The 24792-nt window shown below is 43.4% G+C and overlaps 1 protein-coding gene and 1 long non-coding RNA gene across 9 annotated transcripts in view; one reads left to right on the top strand and one right to left on the bottom strand.

Moving 5' to 3' along the window:
- Positions 1–24792, bottom strand: part of ASAP1 (ArfGAP with SH3 domain, ankyrin repeat and PH domain 1) — a 357862-nt gene that overhangs the window by 80445 nt on the left and 252625 nt on the right. For all 8 annotated transcript variants that reach the window (XM_082363047.1, XM_082363048.1, XM_082363046.1 and 5 more), the window contains 4 exons: positions 14905–14979; positions 14363–14412; positions 12219–12348; positions 10931–11016 (listed from right to left, as the gene is read on the bottom strand). In XM_082363047.1, the coding sequence (XP_082219173.1) occupies positions 10931–11016; positions 12219–12348; positions 14363–14412; positions 14905–14979 (341 nt within the window). The remainder of the gene's footprint in view (positions 1–10930; positions 11017–12218; positions 12349–14362; positions 14413–14904; positions 14980–24792) is intronic.
- LOC309614580 overlaps positions 14990–24792 on the top strand; it is a 29041-nt gene continuing 19238 nt past the window's right edge. Inside the window, exon 1 of the long non-coding RNA XR_014236296.1 lies at positions 14990–24512. This is a non-coding gene — a long non-coding RNA (uncharacterized lncRNA). The remainder of the gene's footprint in view (positions 24513–24792) is intronic.

Here is a 24792-nt window from a genome sequence, read left to right as displayed (position 1 = left end):
CGGAGGACAGTCAGCAAGGGTTCTTCCAGTTTCCAAAAGATCCCTGGGTCCCTACACACTTGAAACACAGGATGCTGAATCAGTGGTACAGATGACGGATTCGGAAAGCGCTCTCCTACCACACACGTTAAGAAGGGGGTCTCATCTCACCCTGAACTGGCAACAAGCACTGACATCTGCTGAGCGACCATCACCTGACGCCTGATTTCACCTACACCCTCACAGCAACCCGAATGAGCGGGTAAGCACCTCAAGTCTCTCCTCCATCCCGAAGGAGGAGCTGATGCCCAGAGCGAGGGTGGAACCTGCCCAAGCTGCTGACGCAACTAGTAAGTGGCAGAACTGGGGTCAGGTCCAGGTGCCGACACCCCGGCTCTCACTACCAAGCGACGCGATTTCCTGTCTGAGCGCTTCCACTCAGAAGCCCCGTTTGTGTCCGTGTTCAGAATGCCCTCCACCCTGCTGGAAGCTTCTTTAATCTCCGCGGCAGATTATTTCTTAATGCACGCTACCTGCGCTGCTCTCTCCCCAGGAAAGGAGGAGGTCCTTGAGGATGAGGACGGTCTCTCATCCCCACATCATAACGGGCCCAGCACAGAGCAGCAGATGCTTGCTTAGAGGTAAGAATGAAGCACGACTAAGAGTTCTGAGGGCACGTTGTGAGATCCATGTATATCTTTCCAGCTTAATATGTACACTCAGTGGTAACAATACATCCTGGTCAGAACTGGCCTTCAAAGTGATTAGTGAAATTCTACAAGTTCCGAAGTTTTTTTAATTTTTTTTTTTTTTTTTAAATTTACTTATTTTTGGCTGTGCTGCATCTTTGTTGCTGCGCGTGGGCTTTCTCTAGTTGTGGCGAACGGGGGCTACTCTTCGTTGCGGTGCGCAGGCTTCTCATTGCGGTGGCTTCTCTTGTTGTGGAGCACGGGCTCTAGGCACACGGGCTTCAGTAATTGTGGCTCGCGGGCTCTAGAGCGCAGGTTCAGTAGTTGTGGCGCACGGGCTTAGTCGCTCTGCGCATGTGGGATCTTCCTGGACCAGGGAACGAACCCGTGTCCCCTGCATTGGCAGGCGGACTCTCATCCACTGCGCCACCTGGGAAGCCCCCCAAAGTTTTTTAAGGTTCACATCTTTAGCAGAGAACCCTTACTGAAATAAGGGTTTCATGTAACCGAGCTACATGTAAATTCTCATCTACTAACATTCAGGTTTTCATCACTGCCTTTAGGGATGAAAGTTGAACTTCTTGGTACAGAACTGAATAACTTCTATGTTCTGGACCCTGAATATCTTTCTGGTTTTTATCTCCTACCATTTTCCCCTTAAAAACTCTGGCCTCCCGCCATGCTCCATTATTTCCAGTTGCTCCCCCAGCCTTCGCATATGCTGTTCCCTTTGCCTGAAATGCCCTTCCCCACTATTACGTGCCTACCAAACTCTCTCATTCTATCCTGGCTCAGCTCAGCTGCTACGTCCCCAGGTGGCTTTCCCCAGCCTTTCCAGTCAAGGGGATGGCATCTTTGAGTATTTGCTCATGCCCAGGCCTAAGTGGCAACCCTAGAGCAGCTGACAATGTTCTGCACAAAGCAGATCATCCAAAAGCATTAACCTGAACCAGCATCTTCTACATCCAGGAAGGAGTGTCTGCCAAGGACACAGAAGCATGGCTAAAACGTTAACCACAGCAAAACTAATTTTAATCTCTGATACTGCACTTAATTTCTGGAGAAAGGGCTTGAAAGTAGAACACTTGATGGTGCTGTCAGGACTTCTTACAACAGGAAAAACAAGGGCATTGGGATGAGATGATGATGGCCTAGGCTGTGCTCTGGGACTTACCAGCTACGGGACGCTGGCAAGTCACTAAACTTCTGCCCGTGTTACTGGTATTAAATGGGATGAATAATACAGATAAGACACACAAAATGACTCAGCAAGGTGCTGGGCAGTTAGGATGTGCTCAGTAAATGCTGCTTTTCTTCCCTGGAGCCGCAGAGGTTTACCATGGAAGGAGTTACTTCTTTCTCAGAGGGATACAGATTCTTCGAAGGTATTTTTATAAAGGTGTTTCATTTTCACTTTCAGCATGAAGGGAATTTAATCATCACGTTAAAAAAAAAAAAAAGGTGAGTTTAAACGAGAATGCTCTAGATCTGTGTTTTCCAATACAGTGCTTGCCACTAGCCACATGCAGCTAATTTAGTTAAAATTAAGTAAATTTAAAATTCAGTTCATGAAGTCTCACCAGCCACATTTCACGTGCTCAGTAGCCAAGTGTGGCTGGTGGGTACCATGTGACACAACAAAGAATATCAACATTTCCGTCATTTCAGGAAGTCCTATTGGACAGTGCTGCTCGACATCAAGAATAAGCAAACAGATCTGAACAGCATGCAAGGCATGTTACAAAACATACATTTGAGGGCTTCCCTGGTGGCTCAGTGGTTGAGAATCTGCCTGCCAATGCAGGGGACACGGGTTCGAGCCCTGGTCTGGGAAGATCCCACATGCCACGGAGCAACTAGGCCCATGAGCCACAACTACTGAGCCTGCGCTCCGCAACAAGAGAGGCCGCGACAGTGAGAGGCCCGCGCACCGCGATGAACAGTGGCCCCCGCTCGCCGCAACTAGAGAAAGCCCTCGCACAGAAACGAAGACCCAACACAGCCAAAAATAAATAATAAAATAAATAAATAAATAAAAAATTTAAAACATACATTTGATGGAGAAAGAGGGCACTGTTTTAGTTTGAGATGGTGTTGATAAAAATGCGAAGTTCTCTACAGCAGTGCAAGCAAACTGGAAGGGGGGCAAATTCCTAACAATTAAAAGGCTGAAGAAAGACCCAAAAAGTTGATTTGCCTATAGTTAAATTCTTCCAAACATTACAAAAAAACTCAGTGCAATGAGGAATTATTTTAATCTATGGTATGGTCCATTTTTGTAAACAAAACAAATCATATATGTAAATCCAGTAATCTTCTGAGTGAGATTATGGTTTTTTCTCCCCCACTCTTTTTCATTAATCCATTTTCTAAATATTTTCTAAAAAAAGATCATATGTTACTCAGGCAGGACAAAATTTAAAAATCAACACTTAGCCTGGGAGGACAAGGCTGAGTGGAGCCCCGCTCAGATGGTTATTTTAGGGCCAACGTCTAGCGTTGGGTGGGAAGCAGGAGCAGGGCTGGGGGACTGTAGGGCAACAACACACCCGCCAGTCCTTAGTGACACCACAAAGGCCAACAGGCTGCCAACCGCACCGTCCCTCTGGGGAGCCCCTGGCCCCCACCCATGCTTGATTCTCCCACTACCGGCCGGCCGGGACTCAAAGCCACAACCTTCCACTGAGGGCGCCCGCTTCTCTGTTCCCTTCCTCCCTCTCTTTGAGCTGGTTCTGGTTCAGTGGAAGTGCGTGGGCTTAGGAGTCAAAAGCACACCGTATTTTGGCTCTAAACCTGACTGTCTGTATAACCTCGGGCAGGTCGTTGACCTTGTCTGACCACAGGCATGCTTATCTCCAAATGTGGACATTTTCTAGCTTCCAGGGGCATCAGATGAGCTACCACAAATAAAAGTGTTCTGTTCATTGAAAAGGGAAGCACAGGTGTCAGCTCTGATGACTTATGACTCAACCTGAACGTGGATGCTTTGCCGATGGAAGGGGAAATTACCTCATGACATCCCACTTGTCCCTTGGCCAATTTCTCCGTAAATTACTGAAATAATTTGGAAAGCAGGCGATGATGCAGTAATAATAATGACAGCTAGCATGTAATTGAGTATTTACTCTGTGCCAGTCACTCAACATGATGCCTACCTAATTCATGGAATACCCCTTTTTTTAAAGGTCTCATGATAATCTAACAAAAAGAGATAATTGTTATTATTAACCTGTAAGACAGATAAGGAAAACAGGCCCAAAGAGGTCAAGTGGGTTGTCTAGGGTCATCTAGTCACTGAGTGCAGAGCTGGGATTTGAGTATAAGTTTTCCGATCTCTGGAGCAAAGGTAATTAAAAAACAAGACTGATCTGGGTCCAAATCCTGGCTCTCCCACTGAATAAATGCATAATCTCTGGAGCCCTGCACCGCAGTGTCCTTATACAGGAAATGGAGAGAATCGCATGGACCTTGGAGAGTTCTTGCGAGCACTGGATGTTTTTAAAATGCCAGGCACAGAGAAGCAGCTCAATACATGCCGGCCACTGGCCAGTGAAATGGGCTTCATCGTTTCTCTCACCTTAGGGACACAGCAGGACTGGTTCACTTTTTAAAGAAGCAGCTTGAAAGAAATATGACCATATTTTAATGACATTGGGTGCCAGAAAAAGATAAGCTGCCAACGGATGGGCGGAGTGACCCTCACATTTACACTGACGAGCTGGAACACACATCCCAGCTGCAGAAAGCAAGCTCAGGAGTGTCTGACACTGTCACCCACCATCCGGCAGGACACACCCTCCTTAGAACAAACAAGAACCTTCTCCATCCTGAGAGAGTTGCTACGTCCTTCACTTCCTTCTTAAGTCACTCTAAGCAATGACGGGGAAGGAAAACACTATATTCGTCCTGCTATTAATTTAAAAGAAAGCGAGATCAGAAAGTCTCCCTGATACCCCTTTATCACATGTTCTGCTTGGCTTAGGAAGAGGTATTACTTGGCCAAAAGCTGAAAGATTCAAAGAGCATTATATTATTTTCAAAAGAAGTTAGGGGGCTTCCCGGTGGCGCAGTGGTTAAGAATCCGCCTGCCAATGCACGGGACACGAGTTCGAGCCCTGGTCCAGGAAGATCCCACATGCCACAGAGCAACTAAGCCCATGCACCACAACTACTGAGCCTGCGCTCTAGAGCCCGTGAGCCACAACTACTGAGCCCATGAGCCGCAACTACTGAAGCCCGCGTGCCTAGAGCTGGTGCTCCACAAGAGAAGCCACCGCAATGAGAAGGCCGCACACCGCAACAAAGTGTAGCCCCCACTCACCGCAACTAGAGAAAGCCCGTGCGCAGCAACGAAGACACAACACAGCCAAAAATAAATAAATAAATAAATAAATAAAAATTAAAAAAAAGAAGTTAGGATGCCCTGGAACAGCAGAGAGTATGGTTTCATAAAACAAATCAAACTATAAAGCAAAATTTTAAAAAGTAACCTCTTAACAATTCAACCATCAACCCCTTATGAAAACCTGATTTCCACGCTTCAGGCTTGGACTAAGTCAGGCACTGACTTCCAGCTGTCTAGGTAACAGAGACATTTTCTCCCAGATCCATTCTGTGTATGTCCTGTGGTATTTAAGAAACTTGAACACACAAGGGTAGTGTAAGTACTAATTAAGAATCTAAGAATCTTTGTTTTGTTCTGTTGTTTTTTTCATTAAAAAAAAAAAAAGACAAAATTCATGTAACATAAAATTCACCAGTTTCAAGTGTGCAGTTCAGTAGTTTTTAGTCTATGCACTGTGTTGTGCAACCACTATCTAATTCCAGGACATTTCCACCAGACCAAAAAGATATATTGTGCCCGTTAGCAGGGACTCCTAATTTCGCTCTTCTTCTATCTGCCAGCAAACAACAATCTGCTTTCAGTCTCAAAGGACTTGCCTTTTCTGGACATTCACTTAAATGAAATCATACCACATGTAATCTTCTGCTCTGGCTCCTTTCACTTAGAAAAACTTTTTTTTAAAAAACTGAAGTATAGTTGATTTACAACATTGTGTTACTTTCACATGTACAGCAAAGTGATTCAGTTATACATATACATATAAAATCTTTTTCAGATTCTTTTCCATTATGGGTTATTACAACACATTGAATATAGTTCCCTGTGTTATACGATAAATCCCTGTTGTTTAGAATAATGTTTTAAATGCTCATCCACGTTGTAGTGTGTATCAATGATTCACTCCCTTTTTTTTTTTTAATATCCTTATTGGAGTATAATTGCTTTACAATGTCGTGTTAGTTTCCGCTGTACAACAAAGTGAATCAGCTATATGTATACATATATCCCCATATCCCCTCCCTCTTGAGCCTCCCTCCCACCCTCCCTATCCCACCCCTCTAGGTGGTCACAAAGCACCGAGCTGATCTCCCTGTGCTATGCGGCTGCTTCCCACTAGCCATCCATTTTTCGTTTGGTAGTGTACATGTGTCCATGCCACTCTCTCACTCTGTCCCAGCTTATTACCCTTCCCCTGCTGTGTCCTCAAGTCCATTCTCTGCGTCTGCGTCTTTATTCCTGCCCTGCCACTAGGTTCATCAGTACCGTTTTTTTAGATTTCATGTATGCGCATTAGCACACGGTATTTATTTTTCTCTTTCTGACTTACTTCACTCTCTATGACAGACTCTAGGTCCATCCACCTCATTATAAGTAACTCAGTTTTGTTCCTTTTTATGGCTGAGTAATATTCCACTGTATATATGTGCCACATCTTCTTTATCCCTTCATCTGTCGATAGACATTTAGGTTGCTTCCATGTCCCAGCTATTGTAAATAGTGCTGCAATGAACATTGGGGTGTACGTATCATTTTCAAGTACAGTTTTCTCAGGGTATATGCCCAGTAGTGGGATTGCTGGGTCATATGGTAGTTCTAGTTTTAGTTTTTTAAGCAACCTCCATACTGTTCACCATAGTGGCTATATCAATTTACATTCCCACCAACAATGCAGGAGGGTTCCCTTTTCTCCACACCCTCTCCAGCATTTACTGTTTGTAGATTTTTTGATGATGGCCATTCTGACCCGTGTGAGGTGATAACTTCATTGTGGTTTTGATCTGCATTTCTCTAATGATTAGTGATTTTGAGCGTCTTTTCATGTGTTTGTTGGCAATCTGTATGTCTACTTTGGAGAAAAGTCTATTTAGGTCTTCTGCCCATTTTTGGATTGGGTTGTTTTTTGATATTGAGCTGCATGAACTGCTTGTATATTCTGGAGATTAAACCTTTGTCACTTGCTTCATTTGCAAATATTTTCTCCCATTCTGAGGGTTGTCTTTTCGTCTTGTTTGTGGTTTCCGCTTCATTCCCTTTTATGGCTACACAATATTTTGTTTCTCCATTCATCAGTTGATGGATATTTGGGTGTTTCCACATTTTGGCTATTGTAGATGCTGCTGCTATAAGCATTCACAAACACATTTTTATTAAACACTTGTTTTCAATTATCTTGGGTATACACCTAGGAGTGGAACTGCTAGGACACATAACTCTACATTTAAACTTTCTGAGGAACTGACAGACTGTTTTCCAAAGTAGACGCCCCCCCATTTACATTTCTACAGCAATGTACTGAGAGTTCCAATTTCTCCACTTTTCCATCAAGACTTATTTTCTGTTATGTTACCGTTTTGTTTTTTCATGGTAACAGCTTCATTACATTGTCGGCTGTTTTTTCTTTTCTTCTCTTGGAACAGCTCCCTGGGTGTTCCAGTAACCCTGCAAGCCCCTCTTGGTGTCTCAGCTAAGAGCGCCTGTCTCAGTTCTGCCTGGAAACACAGCACGTACTGGCTGCCACTGCTGAGATCCCCTCGGGTACAGCTGACTCTCCCGGGGGCTCAGTGAGGCTGTCCTCCTACATCTGACGTGGACGTCCACCTCTGGAACGTGCTGCCCTGTAGCCCATCTCAGGAGTAAGCACTCCCTGGCTCACTCCATCGTGCCACTGGCCTCGCCACTCCGCCACTGCTGTTTTTAATTACGGTCTTCCTAGTGGGTGTGATGTGGCATTACACTGTGGTTTTGATTTGCACTTCCCTAACGACTAATGATGCGGAGCGTTTAATCGTGGGCTTTCTGGCCATTTGTATATCCTTTGGGGAGAAATGGCTATTTGAATTCTTTGTCCGTTTTTAAATTGAGTTGTTTATCTCTTTGTTGTTGAGCTGTAAGAGTTCTTTACATATTCTGGACAGTACACCCTTATCAGATAAATGATTTGCAAATATTTTCTCCCCTTCTGTGGGTTGTCTTCTCACTTGCTTAACAGTGTCCTTTCACTCACAGAAGTTTTTACCTTCGAAGTCCATTTTCTTTTTTTCCTTGGTTTCTTGTGTTTTGTCTGTTTTGACACATATTTATTGAGCATCTTTTAAATGAATAACTGTGACTTTGGGCAGGTTACTGATCTTTTCTGAGATACAATTTCCTGGTTGCTCCTGATAAATGCTAGCTGTTATTATCTGTAAGATGAAGGATGGTAAAGTAATGTTTGCAAGTGCTCTCAAGTCTGCAGACCATAATGATACTCACACCAAGTGGTAAAGGAGTGGGTGAGCAGTAGAATAATGTGTTTGTTCTGAAAGCAGCATGTTACTGACAATGTTCATGTTTGAAAGTGAGGAGTAACTGGTGTGGGTGAGCTGAAACGGGTGACAAAAGCTCTTCTTTTCTGCGCCCTTTATTTTTCCGCTGTAGCAGCTGTATCCCCGCTGAGGTACTACGAGTACACGAGAGATTACTGGAGCAAATTCATTCTTGAGCTCCACCTGACTACTATGTATTGAAAATCATTTTGGGAACTGGAATAAGTTCTCAGAATATGAAATTTCTCTTTTTAAATCTAAGTAGAGGATGCTTTACAGGTCCACTACACATCTATAAAGAGTTTACAGAGACTGACTGAAGTAGGAAAGAATAAGAGCAGTCCTTAAAAGAAAGGTACACTGGTTTCTCGCTGTGATGGCATCCTTGTGGCTCCACCTGGGGCAGCTGGGGTTGAATTACATTATAACCCAGTTCTACTACTGGATGTCTTTGAGTCTCTCTCCCTGCAAGGAAGTTCTCAGCGTGTAGGGTTTCCTTCTGCTGATCTTTCTCTGCCCTAGGGTAGACGCTTCTACCAGATTCCAGTGCCCAAATGCCAGCCATCCTCCAAGTCCAATTCCAAGTGCCACAACCTCCTTTAAGGAGCCCTCTGTAGTCTCCGTGGCCAGAAGTCTCTCCTTCTCTTGATGCCCCGTGTTATCACTTTCCAGCCCCATTATGATTATTGATGGACCTGACTTACTTCCTGTACTAGACAGTTAACTCCAATGGGCAGAAGCCTTGTTTCACCTCTGAACCCCAGAACCTAGAAAAGTACCTGGCCTCTGTTAAGAGAGTAATAAATATTTGTGGAAAGGGAAAAAGCCAAGAATCAAGGGAGGATGCTCTTCTTTTCACCTTTACCAACAAAGGCTAATATATCTCTAGTTTACAAAACATCTTATTTTTTGGAAAACTCATGTTTGTGTAGGTTAAATCCTCCTCTATGACTTAGAGATTTTGAAATCAAAAGAGATTTCTAAAATCAGGTGAAATCAGACTTGCTGCTCAAGTGTTGTAGTAATTGAGAAGACAAAGAGATTCACTTATTTCTGTAAAAGTTTCAAAGAATGATCTGTTTCTAGGAAAACTGAAACTGATGAAAGATGAAAAATTCCACCCTAAACTAAAATCAGGGACCACCACCACACATTTCAAAGTTTCATAAGCATCCTGTTATACTACAAAGGCAAAGGTTAGTCCAGGTCTTCAGTATGAGGCTTCTACAGGCAAAATTATAAATGTGAAACTATTTCTACTTCACTATAATTACTTTTATACATATCTGAAAGTTTTATACAAGGCGGAATTTACTTTGGAAAGAGGAAAAAAGTAAAATCAAATTTATGTAAATAACAAGTTGATCATTAAAAGTTTGATCTTTCTGAAGAGAAACAATCCTGTGTAATAAAATATGTGAATGAATGATTTTTAGTGCCACTTAGAACCATCCCAGCAGCAAACAGGCACAATGCAGCAGGCACTGGCTGAGGCAGTCCCTATGCATTATCTCACTTAATTCTCACATCTTCACAAAACCCAAGGTGGGTCTACTATGAACCTTAACCCCACCTGACAGATGAGGATACTGAGATTTAGAGACGCACCTGACAAAGGTCACACGGTTACCCAGCTACAGAGCCAGGATTTGAACTCGTCTATCTGCCTGACTCAAGCCTGGTGCTTTTCCCATCACATTAATGCTAGCCCCCTTGAATGTTTCCATTCACCATGAAGATCCTCCTAGATACAACATTATCAAAAAGAATAAGAGAGATGACCAAAGGAAATTATAAATTTTAACTTTTTGGAGAGTAAGCATTTTACCTAGTCCTAATGACCTTTACAGTATTCTACTTATAAATAACTATGAGAGCTGTCTGGACCACTTTGGAAAGTCCTTGCACTCTATTCTCTGTAACTTCCACTGATTCAATACAGACTTGAATGGTAACCGGCACATTTTCAGACAAAAATTCTACAATAAAACCAATGAAAGTTAACCCAGTAAGTGAGCAAGAAGTAAAATAAGCAAATGTGGTACCACAGAATGTCAAACATAATAAAAAGGTAGCCCTGCAACATAAGCAAAAATGGTGCTGGTGTAGAACAATGGATGTCTCTCAAAATATACCAGCAACTCCACAGGAAACCAAGTATAAATACCAAGTATTGCTAATGTCCAAAGTATTTAATTTCACTTAATTTGGATGATGAAAAAAACAAAACAAAAACAATCCCAAGTAGGAATATGTGGTACAAATGACCAATAGGTAAAATGCCAAGTAAGCGGGGGAGGGAGTTCCTAGAAAGGCCTCTAGTGACAGTCAAGTGCATTTGTGACAACAGCTCCACAGGCTGTCAAGGCCAAAGTTAGCATTTGTAAGACAGCATTTAGAGGAGCCAGTTACACTAATTTGAGTTAATGATTTATAGAAAATGCTGAAGATGGAAGACAAAACCATTTCTTATCATTTGGCCGTGGAAGGTCATTATACAACTATATACAGCAGGGACCAAATGAAGACCAGAAAGGAAAGAATTAAGAAAACCAACGAAGTGAAGGGGACCTTACTTGGGCTAATAATCATGACTGCAATAGTCCACTTACTTGCACTGTGCGTGATAATACTTTATCAGATTCTGCAGCAGATCCACACCCTTTTTGGTCTTGATTTCATTAACTTTAATGAGATACTGCGGAAATAAAACAAAATTGTGCGTTGATCAGATTACCGGTCGTGAATCAGTGTGAGTTACTGAGGCTCAGCTGCCGCCAGACAGTGTGAGCTTAATTTAGGGAATGCTGATTTGACACAGTCACAAGTGTACCAAGCAAACTGATCAGCGTGTTAGCGTTTTATAGATGCTTAAGATTAGTTTACTAGACAAGCGGAAATCAAGCACAGCAAAACATTCTGGAATAATTGATTATCTCCCCCCAGTGTGCAGTGGATCTCAAACTCATAGTTCACGTGGTCAAAACCTGAAAGACGGATTGAAAGACAAATGGCATTCTCTTTAAGGGATATGCTTGTAAGATACTGAAACTTCCAGGCCAAAGAGGTGAATTGGAAAGTACTTTTGCTACTAAAAAGTGAAAGAAAAAAAAAAATAATGCATTATTAGTTTATGTACTAAACACTACTGGCTCTGATTTTCACAACTGGCCAAGATTTTCTGTTGATATTGTTTGTTTCTTGTTCACTTGTTTTACTGCGTGGAAGTGTTCATGAACAGACAAGTTCAAGGAGCCAAAGGCTAATAATGTGGGGCGGGGGGGGTGGGTGGTGAAATAAAGAAAAAAAAATTAGGGAAGAAAAACTTGAAACTGAGAAAATTCTATCCCCTTTAATATCTTCTGAAAACTGCAACTCAGCATCAGAATGGGTTGGTCTCTAGGTCAAGGAATGCCAATGGGAACCCCGTTTGAGAACCACTGCTCTAAGTCTAAGGCAACATGCTTTTTGTTGCATTTTTTTTTTTTCATGAGCTCAGACTTTAATCACTACTTCAAGTTTTCATTCAAACTTGGACACATGGTTAAAAAAAACAACAACATGCTGTACATCTGTACCAGTAAAACTTAATATTCACCAGTGTTACCCCCTCACCAAAATTGTTTTTCCACACTCACTCACAAGCAATAGTAAAGTTCTCACCAAAGAATCCTGTTTTGGCTTAAAGAGCCCCATAGGACCCAGGCTCAAAATATGAGACAACAGTGAAACGGCGGATCCCAAAAGGCTTGGAGAAAAGTGGAGATTAGAGTCCTTGAGAAACAGTCCCCTCCTCTAATCATCAAACACAGCCTGCATTTAAGCATAAAGACTGCTGACTAGCAGGAAGGATGACAGTTAATCAAATTCTAGGCAAAGGGCTGAAAAGTCTGCTCTTACTTCGCACATTTGGAGCTGAAAGAGGCGCCTCTCCTTCTCCATTTCTTCCGCGATCTCAGCTCCGGTGATCTCCGTGCGGATCATCCCGTGCTGTTTGGCGTGCTCCCTTTTCTCCTTCTCAATTTTTGTACTGTGATGAAAGCAGGTGCCATCATTAAAAACAAAAACACCACACTCATGTCTTTCCTTTAATGGGAGCCACTTGATTATTTCTTAATTACCAGAGTTGGGAGGCAGGAACTCTTAAATGGATAGCATCGATCAAAAGTGAGAATAAGTTCCAAGAGAACCAACACATTGCATGGATCTCCACCAAGGAGACGTCCTACATTTTAACTCTGATCTCACTCATGAATGGATTCATATAAATTCTCTTATATTTTGGTTGGCATCAAGTACTTTTGACAGTTTACTTTTTCTAGAGTAAGGCACCTTACGATGAAAAAGAATCGGAAGGTTGGAGGCCTGAGGCATATCTTGATTATCAATAGACTGAGATTTAAGAGTTAATTCAAGACAAAGTATATAACGGGTCTTTGTAGGCATGCATGTAAATTATCGTCAAAAGTCATTTCCAATATTTCTCTAAACTTAGGCTGTTTTCATACCCCAGTAACGTTTTAATCATTCAACCACCTGGCACTGGATTGTACAAAATAAGGATTTAGAAGAAATCCTAATCTATAATTTGGAATGCTGTGAAAATGTTCTTCAGTTGGAAGGCAACCAGGGAAATAAGAGGGAGGGATCACATTAAACCTATGGTACCCGAGGCTAATGCTTGGCTATGACAGATGATACTTTGGTATTAACACCAGAGATCACAGCCCTTTTTCTGAAAATCCATTTAATTTGAAAGCAGACTTCTAATTTCAGAAAGAGCCTATAATTTCTAGTTGTGAGAGCAAAGACTGATTTAGCCTTCAAGCCTTCTTTTAAGTTGTGGGGTAGGATATCAAACCCCAAAGAAAGCCAATATCCTTGTCTACATACAAACACAGTGGAAAATCAAGCCATCAACCCAACGGAAAACCTACAAACCTGGCTGGGATTCACTGTAATACCCTCGTGCCATACCTAAGCAACTCTTTTCATCACACCACTTTGGAGGTTAAATGGGTGTGAAGGCAGGGATTTTACCAGAAGGAGAATAAACCTCAGCTCTCTCTCCACTGGTGTGGGTGGGAAGAAAGCAGGAAGCTACAGACTCTTGAGAAGAAACATGATGGGCGGGCATAACTTAGTCCTGAATTTGTTTTTCTTTGGCTTGTGTTTTCACTCTGCTGTTATTGCTGCCTACGGAAATGCTTTTATTCTCTCATGTTTGTACTTATCCAAGTTTATAGCTAAGACTTTTATTAAATGTTTTTAAATACACTTCTCCTCCCACCCCACTCCACAGCCTGGTTACAAATGCCTCAGAGCAATAAACACAAAGGGATGTGGTAGGACCGGTACTGCACGAGGATGAGCCAGGCCCACGACAAGACCTCACGTGCGGCCTCCCCCTCACCCCGCACGATAACCCCAGCATGCAGGCCTCTGACTGCCGTCACGCCACACGGCTCTGGCTCTGGGGTTACACAGACCGGAGGGGACACCAGCCCGACATTTATTAGCTTTAGGACCTTCTGCAGGCCCCTCAGCCTTTCTAAGCTTCAGTTTCCTAAGCCATACACAGACAATGTGAGGTGCACACTGAGAGGGTTGCTGTGAGGAGGTCATGCATGTAAAGCACTTTGCACAGGCCCTGGTGGGCAGACAGATGTCACAAACACTGGGTGTTATTTGTATTGCCCAGTTGCCGTGCTATCGTGAAATGTGTAAATGGTCTACAGATATGTGCTAACTGTAATGAAAGAAAAGCTGCAACAGTGACAGACCTACAACTCGACAGTTAGTATCAGCCACGGATGCCCAAATACCCGGCAGTGAAAGTACATGTTGCTGCAGACACCGAGCACGGGACGTGTCAGCAATTCTGATCAGGTCAGCACACCCAGCCTCTCAGCCCGTACGAGGATGGACTCAACAGTGCTTTGTCCCAAAGCTATTAGTTCAGGGCTCTGTCCTTCTTGTAGTTATTCTTTTTCTTAGAATACTCACAACCAATAAACCAAGCAACCAAACAAAAAAACACTTACAACTTTGTCTCATAATCTTTCCAAGCTTTGTCAAATGGCTTCTTGAGATCCTTAAAAAAGAGAAAATAAAATTGAGGTTTAAGGTACTTTTGCTTAGAGGTGTATAATCTTCCAGTAACATCTTAGCAGAAATGCTCTCCTTTATAGGACACTCGAAACTTCACACAGGACACTTTCAGGCACATCACACAACTTATTACACCCGAGAAGCTAAGAGAGTGGGACGGTGTGAGTTCCCGGTCACGACGATGAGGCAGGACCCAGTGGTTCCGAGAGGTGGGTCCACGGGTCCTCCAGGGGGGAGCCCAGACTAAGCGAAGACGCCCCCTGCCACCCCGGTCTTCCTGAGTGTCTCATCTTGTCTCTCGGGCAACAGCACTATGTGAAGTGGTGTGTTTTTTTCTAATGATCATTTTCCAACAGCATTTTTTATGCTGAAAACGTTCAGAGTGCCTTTCAGACATGAGTACCACTGGGATCTCAGAAGAGAAAGAAGGCAACCCTTTCAAGCTAAACTGAAAATCAAATTTCTCAACACTCACTCCTTTGACTCCCTTTAGGTCTCCTTTCAACAAGGAATCCAAGGTGAAGATCACATTGTGGCTCAGGCCCTGGAGCTGAAAAGCAAACAAAGATGGGAGACGGTTAGAAAAAGAAGGTGCACGTGGAACAGCAAAACCAGCCGATGCTGACTGAGCACGGTCACCCCACGCACACACAAGCTCGATGAAGCGAGGGCAGAGACCTCGACGGTCCTGCTCACAGCTGTATCCTCGGTGCCAAGTTCCGTTAAGGAGAAAGCTATTTAGGAAGTGCAATCTACAGCTGGAGTAGGGGTTTTTTTCACTGTTCCGGGGCGGTGGCCTGGGTCTCCTTGATTTTAGGGTGGTGCGAAGAGCAGTCTACAGAGAGAGGGGGAAGGAATGTACCCAGCTGGGGAGCAGGGTGGCAGGGAAACCAAGGGAGGGACGGGCCAGTGTGGAAAGAGTCAGGAAAACAAGGGCTGAGAAGCGCTATACAGTCCGTCTTCAGGGGGAGCCCTGGCATCTTGGCGAAACCAGTTTCAGCAGCGTGGAACCGAGACCGCAGGGACCCGCAGCACCGGTTACAGATGGAGAGGCTGGCGGGTCCCCCCATTCAAGAGGGAATTTTACTCGTGTGTGAGCATATTCATTTATCAGGCCGTCCACCCATCCAACCACCCTTCCATCGCTCATTTACGAAGTACCTATTCTGTGACACCCGCTACGCCAGGGCCTGGGACGGGGGTGCAATGATGTATACAACACGGCCTGCCTATAGAGAGCTGGTGCCCTGGGGCAGACGCAGTCAGTATGCAACCACCGCTACCGCATGATGACGTTAGGCAGAGGGAGAAGGTGGTGTGAGAAGACGCAACGCTGACACTTACAGGCTCTGTGCCTGACGCTCTTAACCACAGCTCTAAAGCGAGGCTACTAGAACCTGTCATGGGTGGCAGCTGTGAAGATGCAACGAGTTAATGCACGGGGAAAGTGCTGGTGTGCTCTCTGACACCTGGGAAGTGTTTATTACCTTAAAAATCCTACGGGATGTTAAATACGAATAAGGCAATGTGGGAGCAGAGGGGCAGGGCGGGGAGACCTTCCCTCCAGCCCTGAACTCCTCCCTAGCCCTGTCCCGTGGTTCTCATCCGAGGCTTCCTGCAGCTCCAAGTCACTCCACGTCTTGCCCTCCCTGACCACCAATGTGACACACGAGGGCGGTTTTCCAATTCACACCACCAGAGGGCTCGGGTCAGAAACAACCATCTCTTTCTTTTTTATTTCAAAGACAAAGAGATTCCTACCAAGACATTCCATCTTTGCAATCTCACCACCACCCATGCAAAGAAACAGCCGGGCTGGCAGGCCGGCCAACAGTGAGAGGGCCGTGATGCACAGCCTACGTTCCGGGAGGTCAAGGGCACTGGTTCTTAGGGTGTGGGGCGAAAATAGTATCAGTAACATTAATATTTAATTATCAATAATAATCAAACATTATATTTAATTAATAACAGTAATATATAATACATAATTTATAATTACAAGATAATTATTGATAATATAATTATATAATACCTATAATATTTAATTAATAATAATAAATATGATTAATGACAAGGGTTTGTGGCTTTCCAAAGGGTCACAGTATGTAAACTGATATAGAGAATATCTGTGGTATTAAAATTTCACGGAGAAAGTTATTAGGAAAAGACTATCTTTGTAAAAGCTCCTTGGGGTGGGAGTTTGCAGGTAGTAATAATAAAAGAAAAGGTTGAAAAACACTGGCTTTGGGTATGAGATGGGAAAAACAAAGACTAACAGGACTCATTCCCTGCCCTAGACAGATAGAGGGAATAATAACATTTTGCTCTGAGTCCTCAACAATCTCATTCCTGGGTCACAAGCCCCCTGTATCCTGCTACCCTGTGGGTCTCGGGCGCTTGCGTGGATGGTGGTAAGTGAGGCAGGGATCTCCGCTCATCAAGCCAGAACCTACCTTTCCTCTGTTCGTGGAGATCTTGCATTTTCATCTCAACACTTATCGCCCTTAACCCTTTATATATGTATCTGTTTCCTTATTTGTTTGCTGTGCTCCCAATTTGAATGCAAGCTCTTTGAGACTGGGGTCTGTAAGTTCACTGCTATGTTTCCAGAATTTAGAACACTGCATAGCACAGAGTAGGTACTCAATCAATATTTGTAGAATGAAGGAAATACAAAGTCACATGTGTATAAGGGTCTTCTCTACAGGAATGTTTATACTGATGCTAAGTTTAGTGCTTATCAATAGGGGACCAGTTAATAAATTATGGAAGTTCTACACAATTGCCATAAAAATGAGAAAGCTTTTTATGTCTAACTTTGGAAATATCTCCAAGATAAACTGTTTTGTGATAAAAGCAAAGTGAAATACAGTATTCATGGTGTACAAGGATTTGTATAAAAAGAGGAAAAAAATATGTCCATGCTTAAATTATTTCTGAGAGGATACAGACTAAACTGCTGACACTGGTCCCTGCCAGGGATGGACACGGGGTAGGGCAAGGACACAGGGTGGGAGAGGAGCCTTGTACTGTGTACCTTCTGCATTTCGGGGGGGGTAACGTGTACTACATTATGTATTCAAGAAAAGTAAAAATTCTAAAACAAAACATGAAGAGAGAGTGATCATAAATCATTTTAAACTATTAGTCCTAAATCAAGGCTTTCCCCAATGTCTCTCATCCTTCAGGAAATGAAGCAGGAAAAAACAAAAAATACATAAACGTCATTGCCACCTTGGCCTGAAGGCTGTGTTACAAAGTAACAATAAAAGAATCGTGAAAGTCTGTGGTCTGTACTCAATGTGGGGGTTATCGGGAAGGAAAAGTCCCTCAAAAACCATGTACTGACCACACAACGAACACACGGCATCACCTTTTGGCCCAGTCATCACGGTCAGGCACTGGGCAGGCGTGTGGACTGCAGTCGCATTGATGGAAAACCCCAAGAATTAAGAATTTCTCTGTGGTTATCCACACGCATACTCTTGGGGGCTGATAAGAAACCAAGAAGGCAAAATAACCGTGTATTATGAACTCAGAATCTTCCCAGTGATGATCCTATGAAAAGGCCACAGGAAAAAAAATTTAAACTTACAGAGTCCTCCTAACTTATTTCCCGGTGAAAAGGTAGGTTAATTTATAAAAATTGGCAAAGGAGATTGTGTTAAGTGAATAGTAACTGTCTGTTATTATAAAGATACTGAAAGAAGTCAGAGAGAACAGAGCAATCTCAAGAGGAGGAAACTTTTAGGACATATTTGGGCAAAACTAAATGTCCTTCCTTGGCCATCCCAACTAAGAAGAACACCTACTCTCTCAGGTATTTTAAGGTGTTGCTCTGTGACAGGGATGGGTCACAAGGCTTCACAGGTGTAGGATTCTGTCATTTTCCTGTTTGTTTGTTTTAAATTTTCCGGCTCTTTCAGGAATCCTCTTCATGACCTGAGCAAACTGTTCATTGCAAACGGATGTGTAACAAAAGCATCCTGTGGGCAATGCAGCCAACGTAACAACATAACACAATAATAATATTAGTGGACAGACTTCCCGTATCACCTTCAGAATCCTCAGATTTTTAAAAGGAGCCTTTCAATTCTATTATATAATTATTTCCCATTTACTTTACTGCAGTCCTATTGATTACTCCACTCTCATTTACTCTCAATCCATTTCCTTTATCAATAAAGTTAAATTAACGTAAGTTCTTTATGTGATTCAAGATGACACAAGGTTAGAGGGCATGTTTTAAAAAGTATATCTTTTGCATTTTATTAAGCACACAACACATTAAAGATCATTTCAGGAATGATGTATAGTTGGGTAAAGACACTGCTTTCCAAACAAACTGCTGCTCGTTTCCTTCCTCACAAAAGGGAAATTTCCCTGGGACTTCCCTGGTGGTCCAGTGGCTAAGACTCCACGCTCCCAATGCAGGGGACCCGGGTTCGATCCCTGGTCACTAGACCTAGATCCCGCATGCCGCAACTAAGACCCGACGCAGCCAAATAAATATTAGAAAAGGGGGGGGGGGAATTTCCCCTAGGAGCATATACATCAAGCCCACCAAAAAATCTGGGATAAACCAGACAGGAGGTGGCTGAGGTCTACCATTCTGCGTAACGATGCGAAAATGACTTGTTTAAGCAAATAAACTGTAATTAATATTGGTTTTGATAAAAATAACCATTTATTCCTTACAACTGCTTAAACACTACCAGACATTATACAAACAGGCCCTGTAATTCCAGCCATTGGAAATGACTTCAGGAACAATTTTCCTGTGTATATAAACACGCACACATCTATGCCCTTATTTTTTCTTCACCCCTATATAGCTTTGCTACAAAATGAAATGGTCTCGTTACCTGTTTACTGATTTGTCACCTGTCTTTCTTTTCTAGAAGGTATGTTCCTTAAGGGGAGGCAGCTCATCTGCCTTGTTCACTAATTGACCCGATTCCAACACAGGAGCCAAGAAGCAGTTGCGGGTCGCCACGCTGCAGGGCAGCTTCTGGCTGGCCGGTGTGGGCCTCGGGGGGCAGTGACTCAGCACCGCCAGCACCGCCGCTGTCCTTCCCTGTGTGAGAGCAGGAGAGAGCAGCACAGCTCTGCAAACGGCACCCCCATACGCGCCCGCCCCTAACACCTACGTGCACAGGCGACTGTATCCATTAACGAGGACGTAACCTGCTTGCTCTGTCACCCTGCACTAGTTCTGATCGCCTCTCTCCACTGCCCACTGGCTCCCCCCCTCTCTCCTTCCCCTCTGCAGAGGGAAACAGTTCCTCCGAAAGTAAGGCAAATGCCAATCGGCTGACTTGCTCAACACTTTGGAAAATCCAATTAAAGTCATGAGCCAGTTTCCAGCAGTTCTGTTGAGATTCCCTGGTATAAATGAGGTATTCTGTCTGGCGTGTTAACTCCTTCATGCCCTAGAGAGTTACTCACCACCTTGAGGCTATTTTACAGTGGTGCCTTGTCATCAGGCCGTTTTCCAGGGCATTAAGATCTGGAGAAAAGAGTTTTTGGTGGGAGCCGAGAGGCATGAGGCCACACATCACTCCTGGCCTGTGACTCTGGGAGAACCGTCTGACTTGCTGACTTGGCTTCCTGATTTAAAAATGGGTGTCCTGGCACCTTCCTCAACTAGCCCACGCCGATGTGAGGGTACACCAACGAAGCTCCCACTTCACTGCAGACACACAGGGTTGCCTGCTTCATTGGCTGCTCCTGGTAACCCTGCAAGGTGTGTTCAAACACACTATTAAGTGGAGGCGTCAAAGCACAAACGAGGTCTGACACTAAAGGCAAAGAACTGCTTACAGCAACATCTTCTTACAGATGTCGGAATGCTTTGAAAACTACAATATACTATACATATGAATGAACAGTTATTATAAGCTATTACTGACCTATTAAGCTAAGCTTTATTTTATTTGGTTGCATATGCATTAAGGGGAAACAAAGAATACTGCTCAGAAGTGGAGGGATGAGAGTTAATGACACCACCTCATCCACTGTTAAGGGCTTTGTAAGTGTACCCTTCACAGATGCCCGAGTGCCCCGTGCTCACATGGTCAAGCAGGTGACATGCACTCAGCTAGGGTGTGCTTGGGCAAGTCATTCAAGGCCACTCCATATGCTGCCAAGGGGCTGTGTGACATACAGATACGGCCTGCAATGCATGTACAACAACAGACTCTTAATAAAGTGTGACTCGGTTTATTTTCTTAGAATTCTTTACACTTGAAAGGCTCAGCAGTAGTGGTGGAAAAAACATAATGATAGCATTTCAGATACTGAAATAGGTTTTTTGAGGCTGGGGAGGTGGAGGGGGGAGACTCCCAAAGGTCCTTCACATCGCACCACTCTCTCCACTGGAAATTTCGTAGTTGTTTCCCTGCCTCATTCTATAAACTGTACGATAATGCATCCCATTACACCATGTTCTAACCTAGGCAGTCTGAATAGTTATTAAAATGACAGACAGTACTGTGTTTAACATGTTATCTAAAGTTATTGCTTGAAACAACTCTGTAAGATGGGTCTTAGTCTCACCCAATTGAGGAAACAGGCTCAGAGAGGTTAAGCAACTTGCCCAAGGTCAAACAGTAAGTAAGGCAGATGGTCAGGTTACTAATTAAGGTTTTTACTAACTCCAAAGACCAGTCTCATGTGCTGTGTCATGCTGTTAGACTGATGTTTTAAAGTGATTTACCAGATCATATCACTTTCCTGCTTAAAACACATCAACCACTTCCCATCGAACTGGATTCAAATCCAACCTCCCAGTATAGGTCTAACCCCAGCACAACCTGTCTTAAGCCCCTCCACCCATTCCCACTACCCTTCAACCACGCCAGGCCTCCTCGGCTTCTCAACCCATCAAGTTCTCTCTTGCTGGCACGTGCTGTGCTCTCCGTCTGGACCACTCGTCCTCTGGCTACTGGCAAAGCTCCTTCCAGTCTCCATGCCACTTCCTCAGTGAGGTCTTGACCGTTCTAGCTCTAGATTGATCACTTCTCCCTAATCTCCCATTACTCTCAACCAGGCAGAACAGGCTCGCTTTCAAGAGTCTGCATTTCAGAGTCACTTGTTTCTCCGCTGTCGCGAGCAAAGCTTCTCGAGGGCAGGGGCTGTGACTGTTTTGTCCACCACTGTGTTATATCAACCCCCTAGTGCGGTATAGACACGATATTCACTGAGTAAAATGCTTGTTGATTGAGTAAATGGATGAAGAAATGAGTTCCCCTTCAAAGCAGGCAAGCTGTTCTGAGACTCAGAAGTGTTACAGCATCTGAACCAGTTCTGGTCTTCCTGGTGTGCTCAGCATCAGAATGGAAGGGTGGGGAGGTGGGGGGCTGGACTTAGGAGAGGGATGGGATATGGTTGGGTGACAGACCAAGGACACCCTCCTTCAAGCAGCTGCGAGGCTGTCTGACAGCTGGGGAAGAAAGGGTGCTCTGGACCTGACCTGCCTCCAGCTGGCTGTGTAAGTTCAGGTCCATCACTTCTCGCTCCTGCCGCTGACAAAATGAGAGAGCCATGAGGTCTCTAAAATAGCTTCTAGTTACAATCCTCCTATAGTTTAAAATGAGCTCCTGAGATACAACCGAACACAGCAGAAAAAAATCCAGACCAAGCGGGCGTAACAGCTACAGTAGAGGCTTCAACTGCCCCATGAGCTGAAGGACAGCCCTGGTCCTCCCCCCAACCAAGTAATAAAACGATAACAAACAATTCTGCAGTAATGCTGAAGAGTTAGAAGGGTCAATTCATAATTCCTATCAACACTCTAAACTTTTTTGTACACTCCATGATATCCACTATAAAACTTCTGGCGCAATACAACCTCTTGAAAAAGTCTGCAATCTCTCAAGAAAATGAGCTTCCGAATCTGACCCGAGCAAGGACTGACAGGACTACCAGGGTGCCTTGGGCTGCTGGCAGTTTCTCCGCATTTCCTGACTGACTCAAACAATAGCGAAGGAAGGGAAGTGAAAATATTATGAACTGGATTCATGCTGATCACAGCATGTGCAGAGATACCAGAGATGCTTTCAACAATTATTCTAAACAGTGAAAAAATGAAAACAATGGAAATGGTCAAAATAGGAGAGTGGGTACATAAATTATGGTGCAAATGGTGAGCTTTCTACACAGGGGTTAGAATGATGTTACAGGTAGCGCCTCCGGATTCTGCAGGCCGCTCTTTGAGGGGGCTGCAGCTGGTAATAGGGGAGAGGCTCCAAGCTCCTGACCCCGCTCCAGCCCGGGCAGCTCTGCTTTAGGGGGCTGTATGCGTCCAATGAAACAAAGGTTCTCAAGCTACAATATTTTACGAAACGGGAAAACATTTTCAAAGTATATAAATAAATGAAAAATCGGGTTACAAAATAGCACTACAGTACGAACCCAGTATTGTTTAAATATTGTATGACAAAAATTACACACAGGAAAACAGTATGTATGTATAAATAGAAAGAAAGGTTAGAAGATAGATAGATAGATAGATAGATCCCAACCCCTTAACAATAGATTGCAAGGTGACTGGTGATTATTTTTTTTTAATTTTATTTTTTTATACAGCAGGTTCTTATTAGTTATCTATTTTATCCATATTAGTGTATACATGTCAATCCCAGTCTCCCAGTTCATCCCACCACCACCCCCAACCCCCGCTGCTTTCCCCCCTTGGTGTCCATACACTTGTTCTCTACATCTGTGTGTCAATTTCTGCCCCGCAAACCGGTTCATCTGTACCATTTTTCTAGGTTCCACATATATGCATTAATATACGATATTTGTTTTTCTCTTTCTGACTTACTTCACTCTGCATGACAGTCTCTAGATCCATCCATGACTCTACAAATGACTCAATTCCACTCCTTTTTATGGCTGAGTAATATTCCATTGTATATATGTACCACATCTTCTTTATCCATTCGTCTGTCGATGGGCATTTAGGTTGCTTCCATGACCTGGCTATTGTAAATAGTGCTGCAATGAACATTGGGGTGCATGTGTCTTTTTGAATTATGGTTTTCTCTGGGTATATGCCCAGTAGTGGAATTGCTGGGTCATATGGTAATTCTATTTTTACTTCTTTAAGGAACCTCCATACTTTTCTCCATAGTGGCTGTATCAATTTACATTCCCACCAACAGTGCAAGAGGGTTCCCTTTTCTCCACGCCCTCTCCAGCATTTGTTGTTTGTAGATTTTCTGATGATGCCCATTCTAACTGGTGTGAGGTGATACCTCATTGTAGTTTTGATTTGCATTTCTCTAATAATTAGTGATGTTGAGCAGCTTTTCATGTGCTTCTTGGCCATCTGTATGTCTTCTTTGGAGAAATGTCTATTTAGGTCTTCTGCCCATTTTTGGATTGGGTTTTTTTTTTTTAAATGTTGAGCTGCATGAGCTGCTTATATATTTTGGAGATTAATCCTTTGTCCATTGATTCGTTTGCAAATATTTTCTCTCATTCTAAGGGTTGTCTTTTCGTCTTCTTTGTAGTTTCCTTTGCTTTGCAAAAGCTTTTAAGTTTCATTAGGTTGCATTTATTTATTTTTGCTTTTATTTCCATTACTCTAGGAGGTGGATCAAAAAAGATTTTGCTGTGATTTATGTCAAAGAGTGTTCTTCCTGTGTTTTCCTCTAAGAGTTTTATAGTGCCTGGTCTTACATTTAGGTCTCTAATCCATTTTGAGTTTATTTTTGTGTATGGTGTTAGGGAGTGTTCTAACTTCATTCTTTTACAGGTAGCTGTCCAGTTTTCCCAGCACCACTTATTGAAGAGACTGTCTTTTCTCCATTGTATATCCTTGCCTCCTTTGTCATAGATTAGCTGACCATAGGTGTGTGGGTTTATCTCTGGGCTTTCTATCCTGTTCCATTGATCTCTATTTCTGTTTTTGTGCCAGTGCCATAGTCTTAATTACGGTAGCTTTGTAGTATAGTCTGAAGTCAGGGAGTCCAATTCCTCCAGCTCCGTTTTCTAACCTCAAGATTGCTTTGGCTATTCGGGGTCTTTTGTGTCTCTATACAGATTTTTCTGCATACAGGTCTTTTGTCTCCCTAGGTATTTTTTTTTTTTTTTAAAAACACACAATTCACCCTAATCGTTTGCATTGTCCTTCTACTACACAAATATTATGTTGAGTTTATGTCTGTTTATTTATTTATTTATTTATTTTGGCTGTGTTGGGTCTTCGTTTCTGTGCAAGGGCTTTCTCTAGTTGTGGCAAGTGGGGGCCACTCTTCATCATGGTGCGCGGGCCTCTCACTGTCACGGCCTCTCTTGTTGCGGAGCACAGGCTCCAGACGCGCACGCTCAGTAGTTGTGGCTCACGGGCCCAGAT

Source organism: Balaenoptera borealis (assembly GCF_965194805.1).
Source record: "Balaenoptera borealis genome assembly, chromosome: 17".
NCBI classification, from domain to species: domain Eukaryota; kingdom Metazoa; phylum Chordata; class Mammalia; order Artiodactyla; family Balaenopteridae; genus Balaenoptera; species Balaenoptera borealis.
The sequence above is the reverse complement of the archived record's forward strand: the minus strand, read 5'-3'. Positions and strand labels throughout refer to the sequence as shown.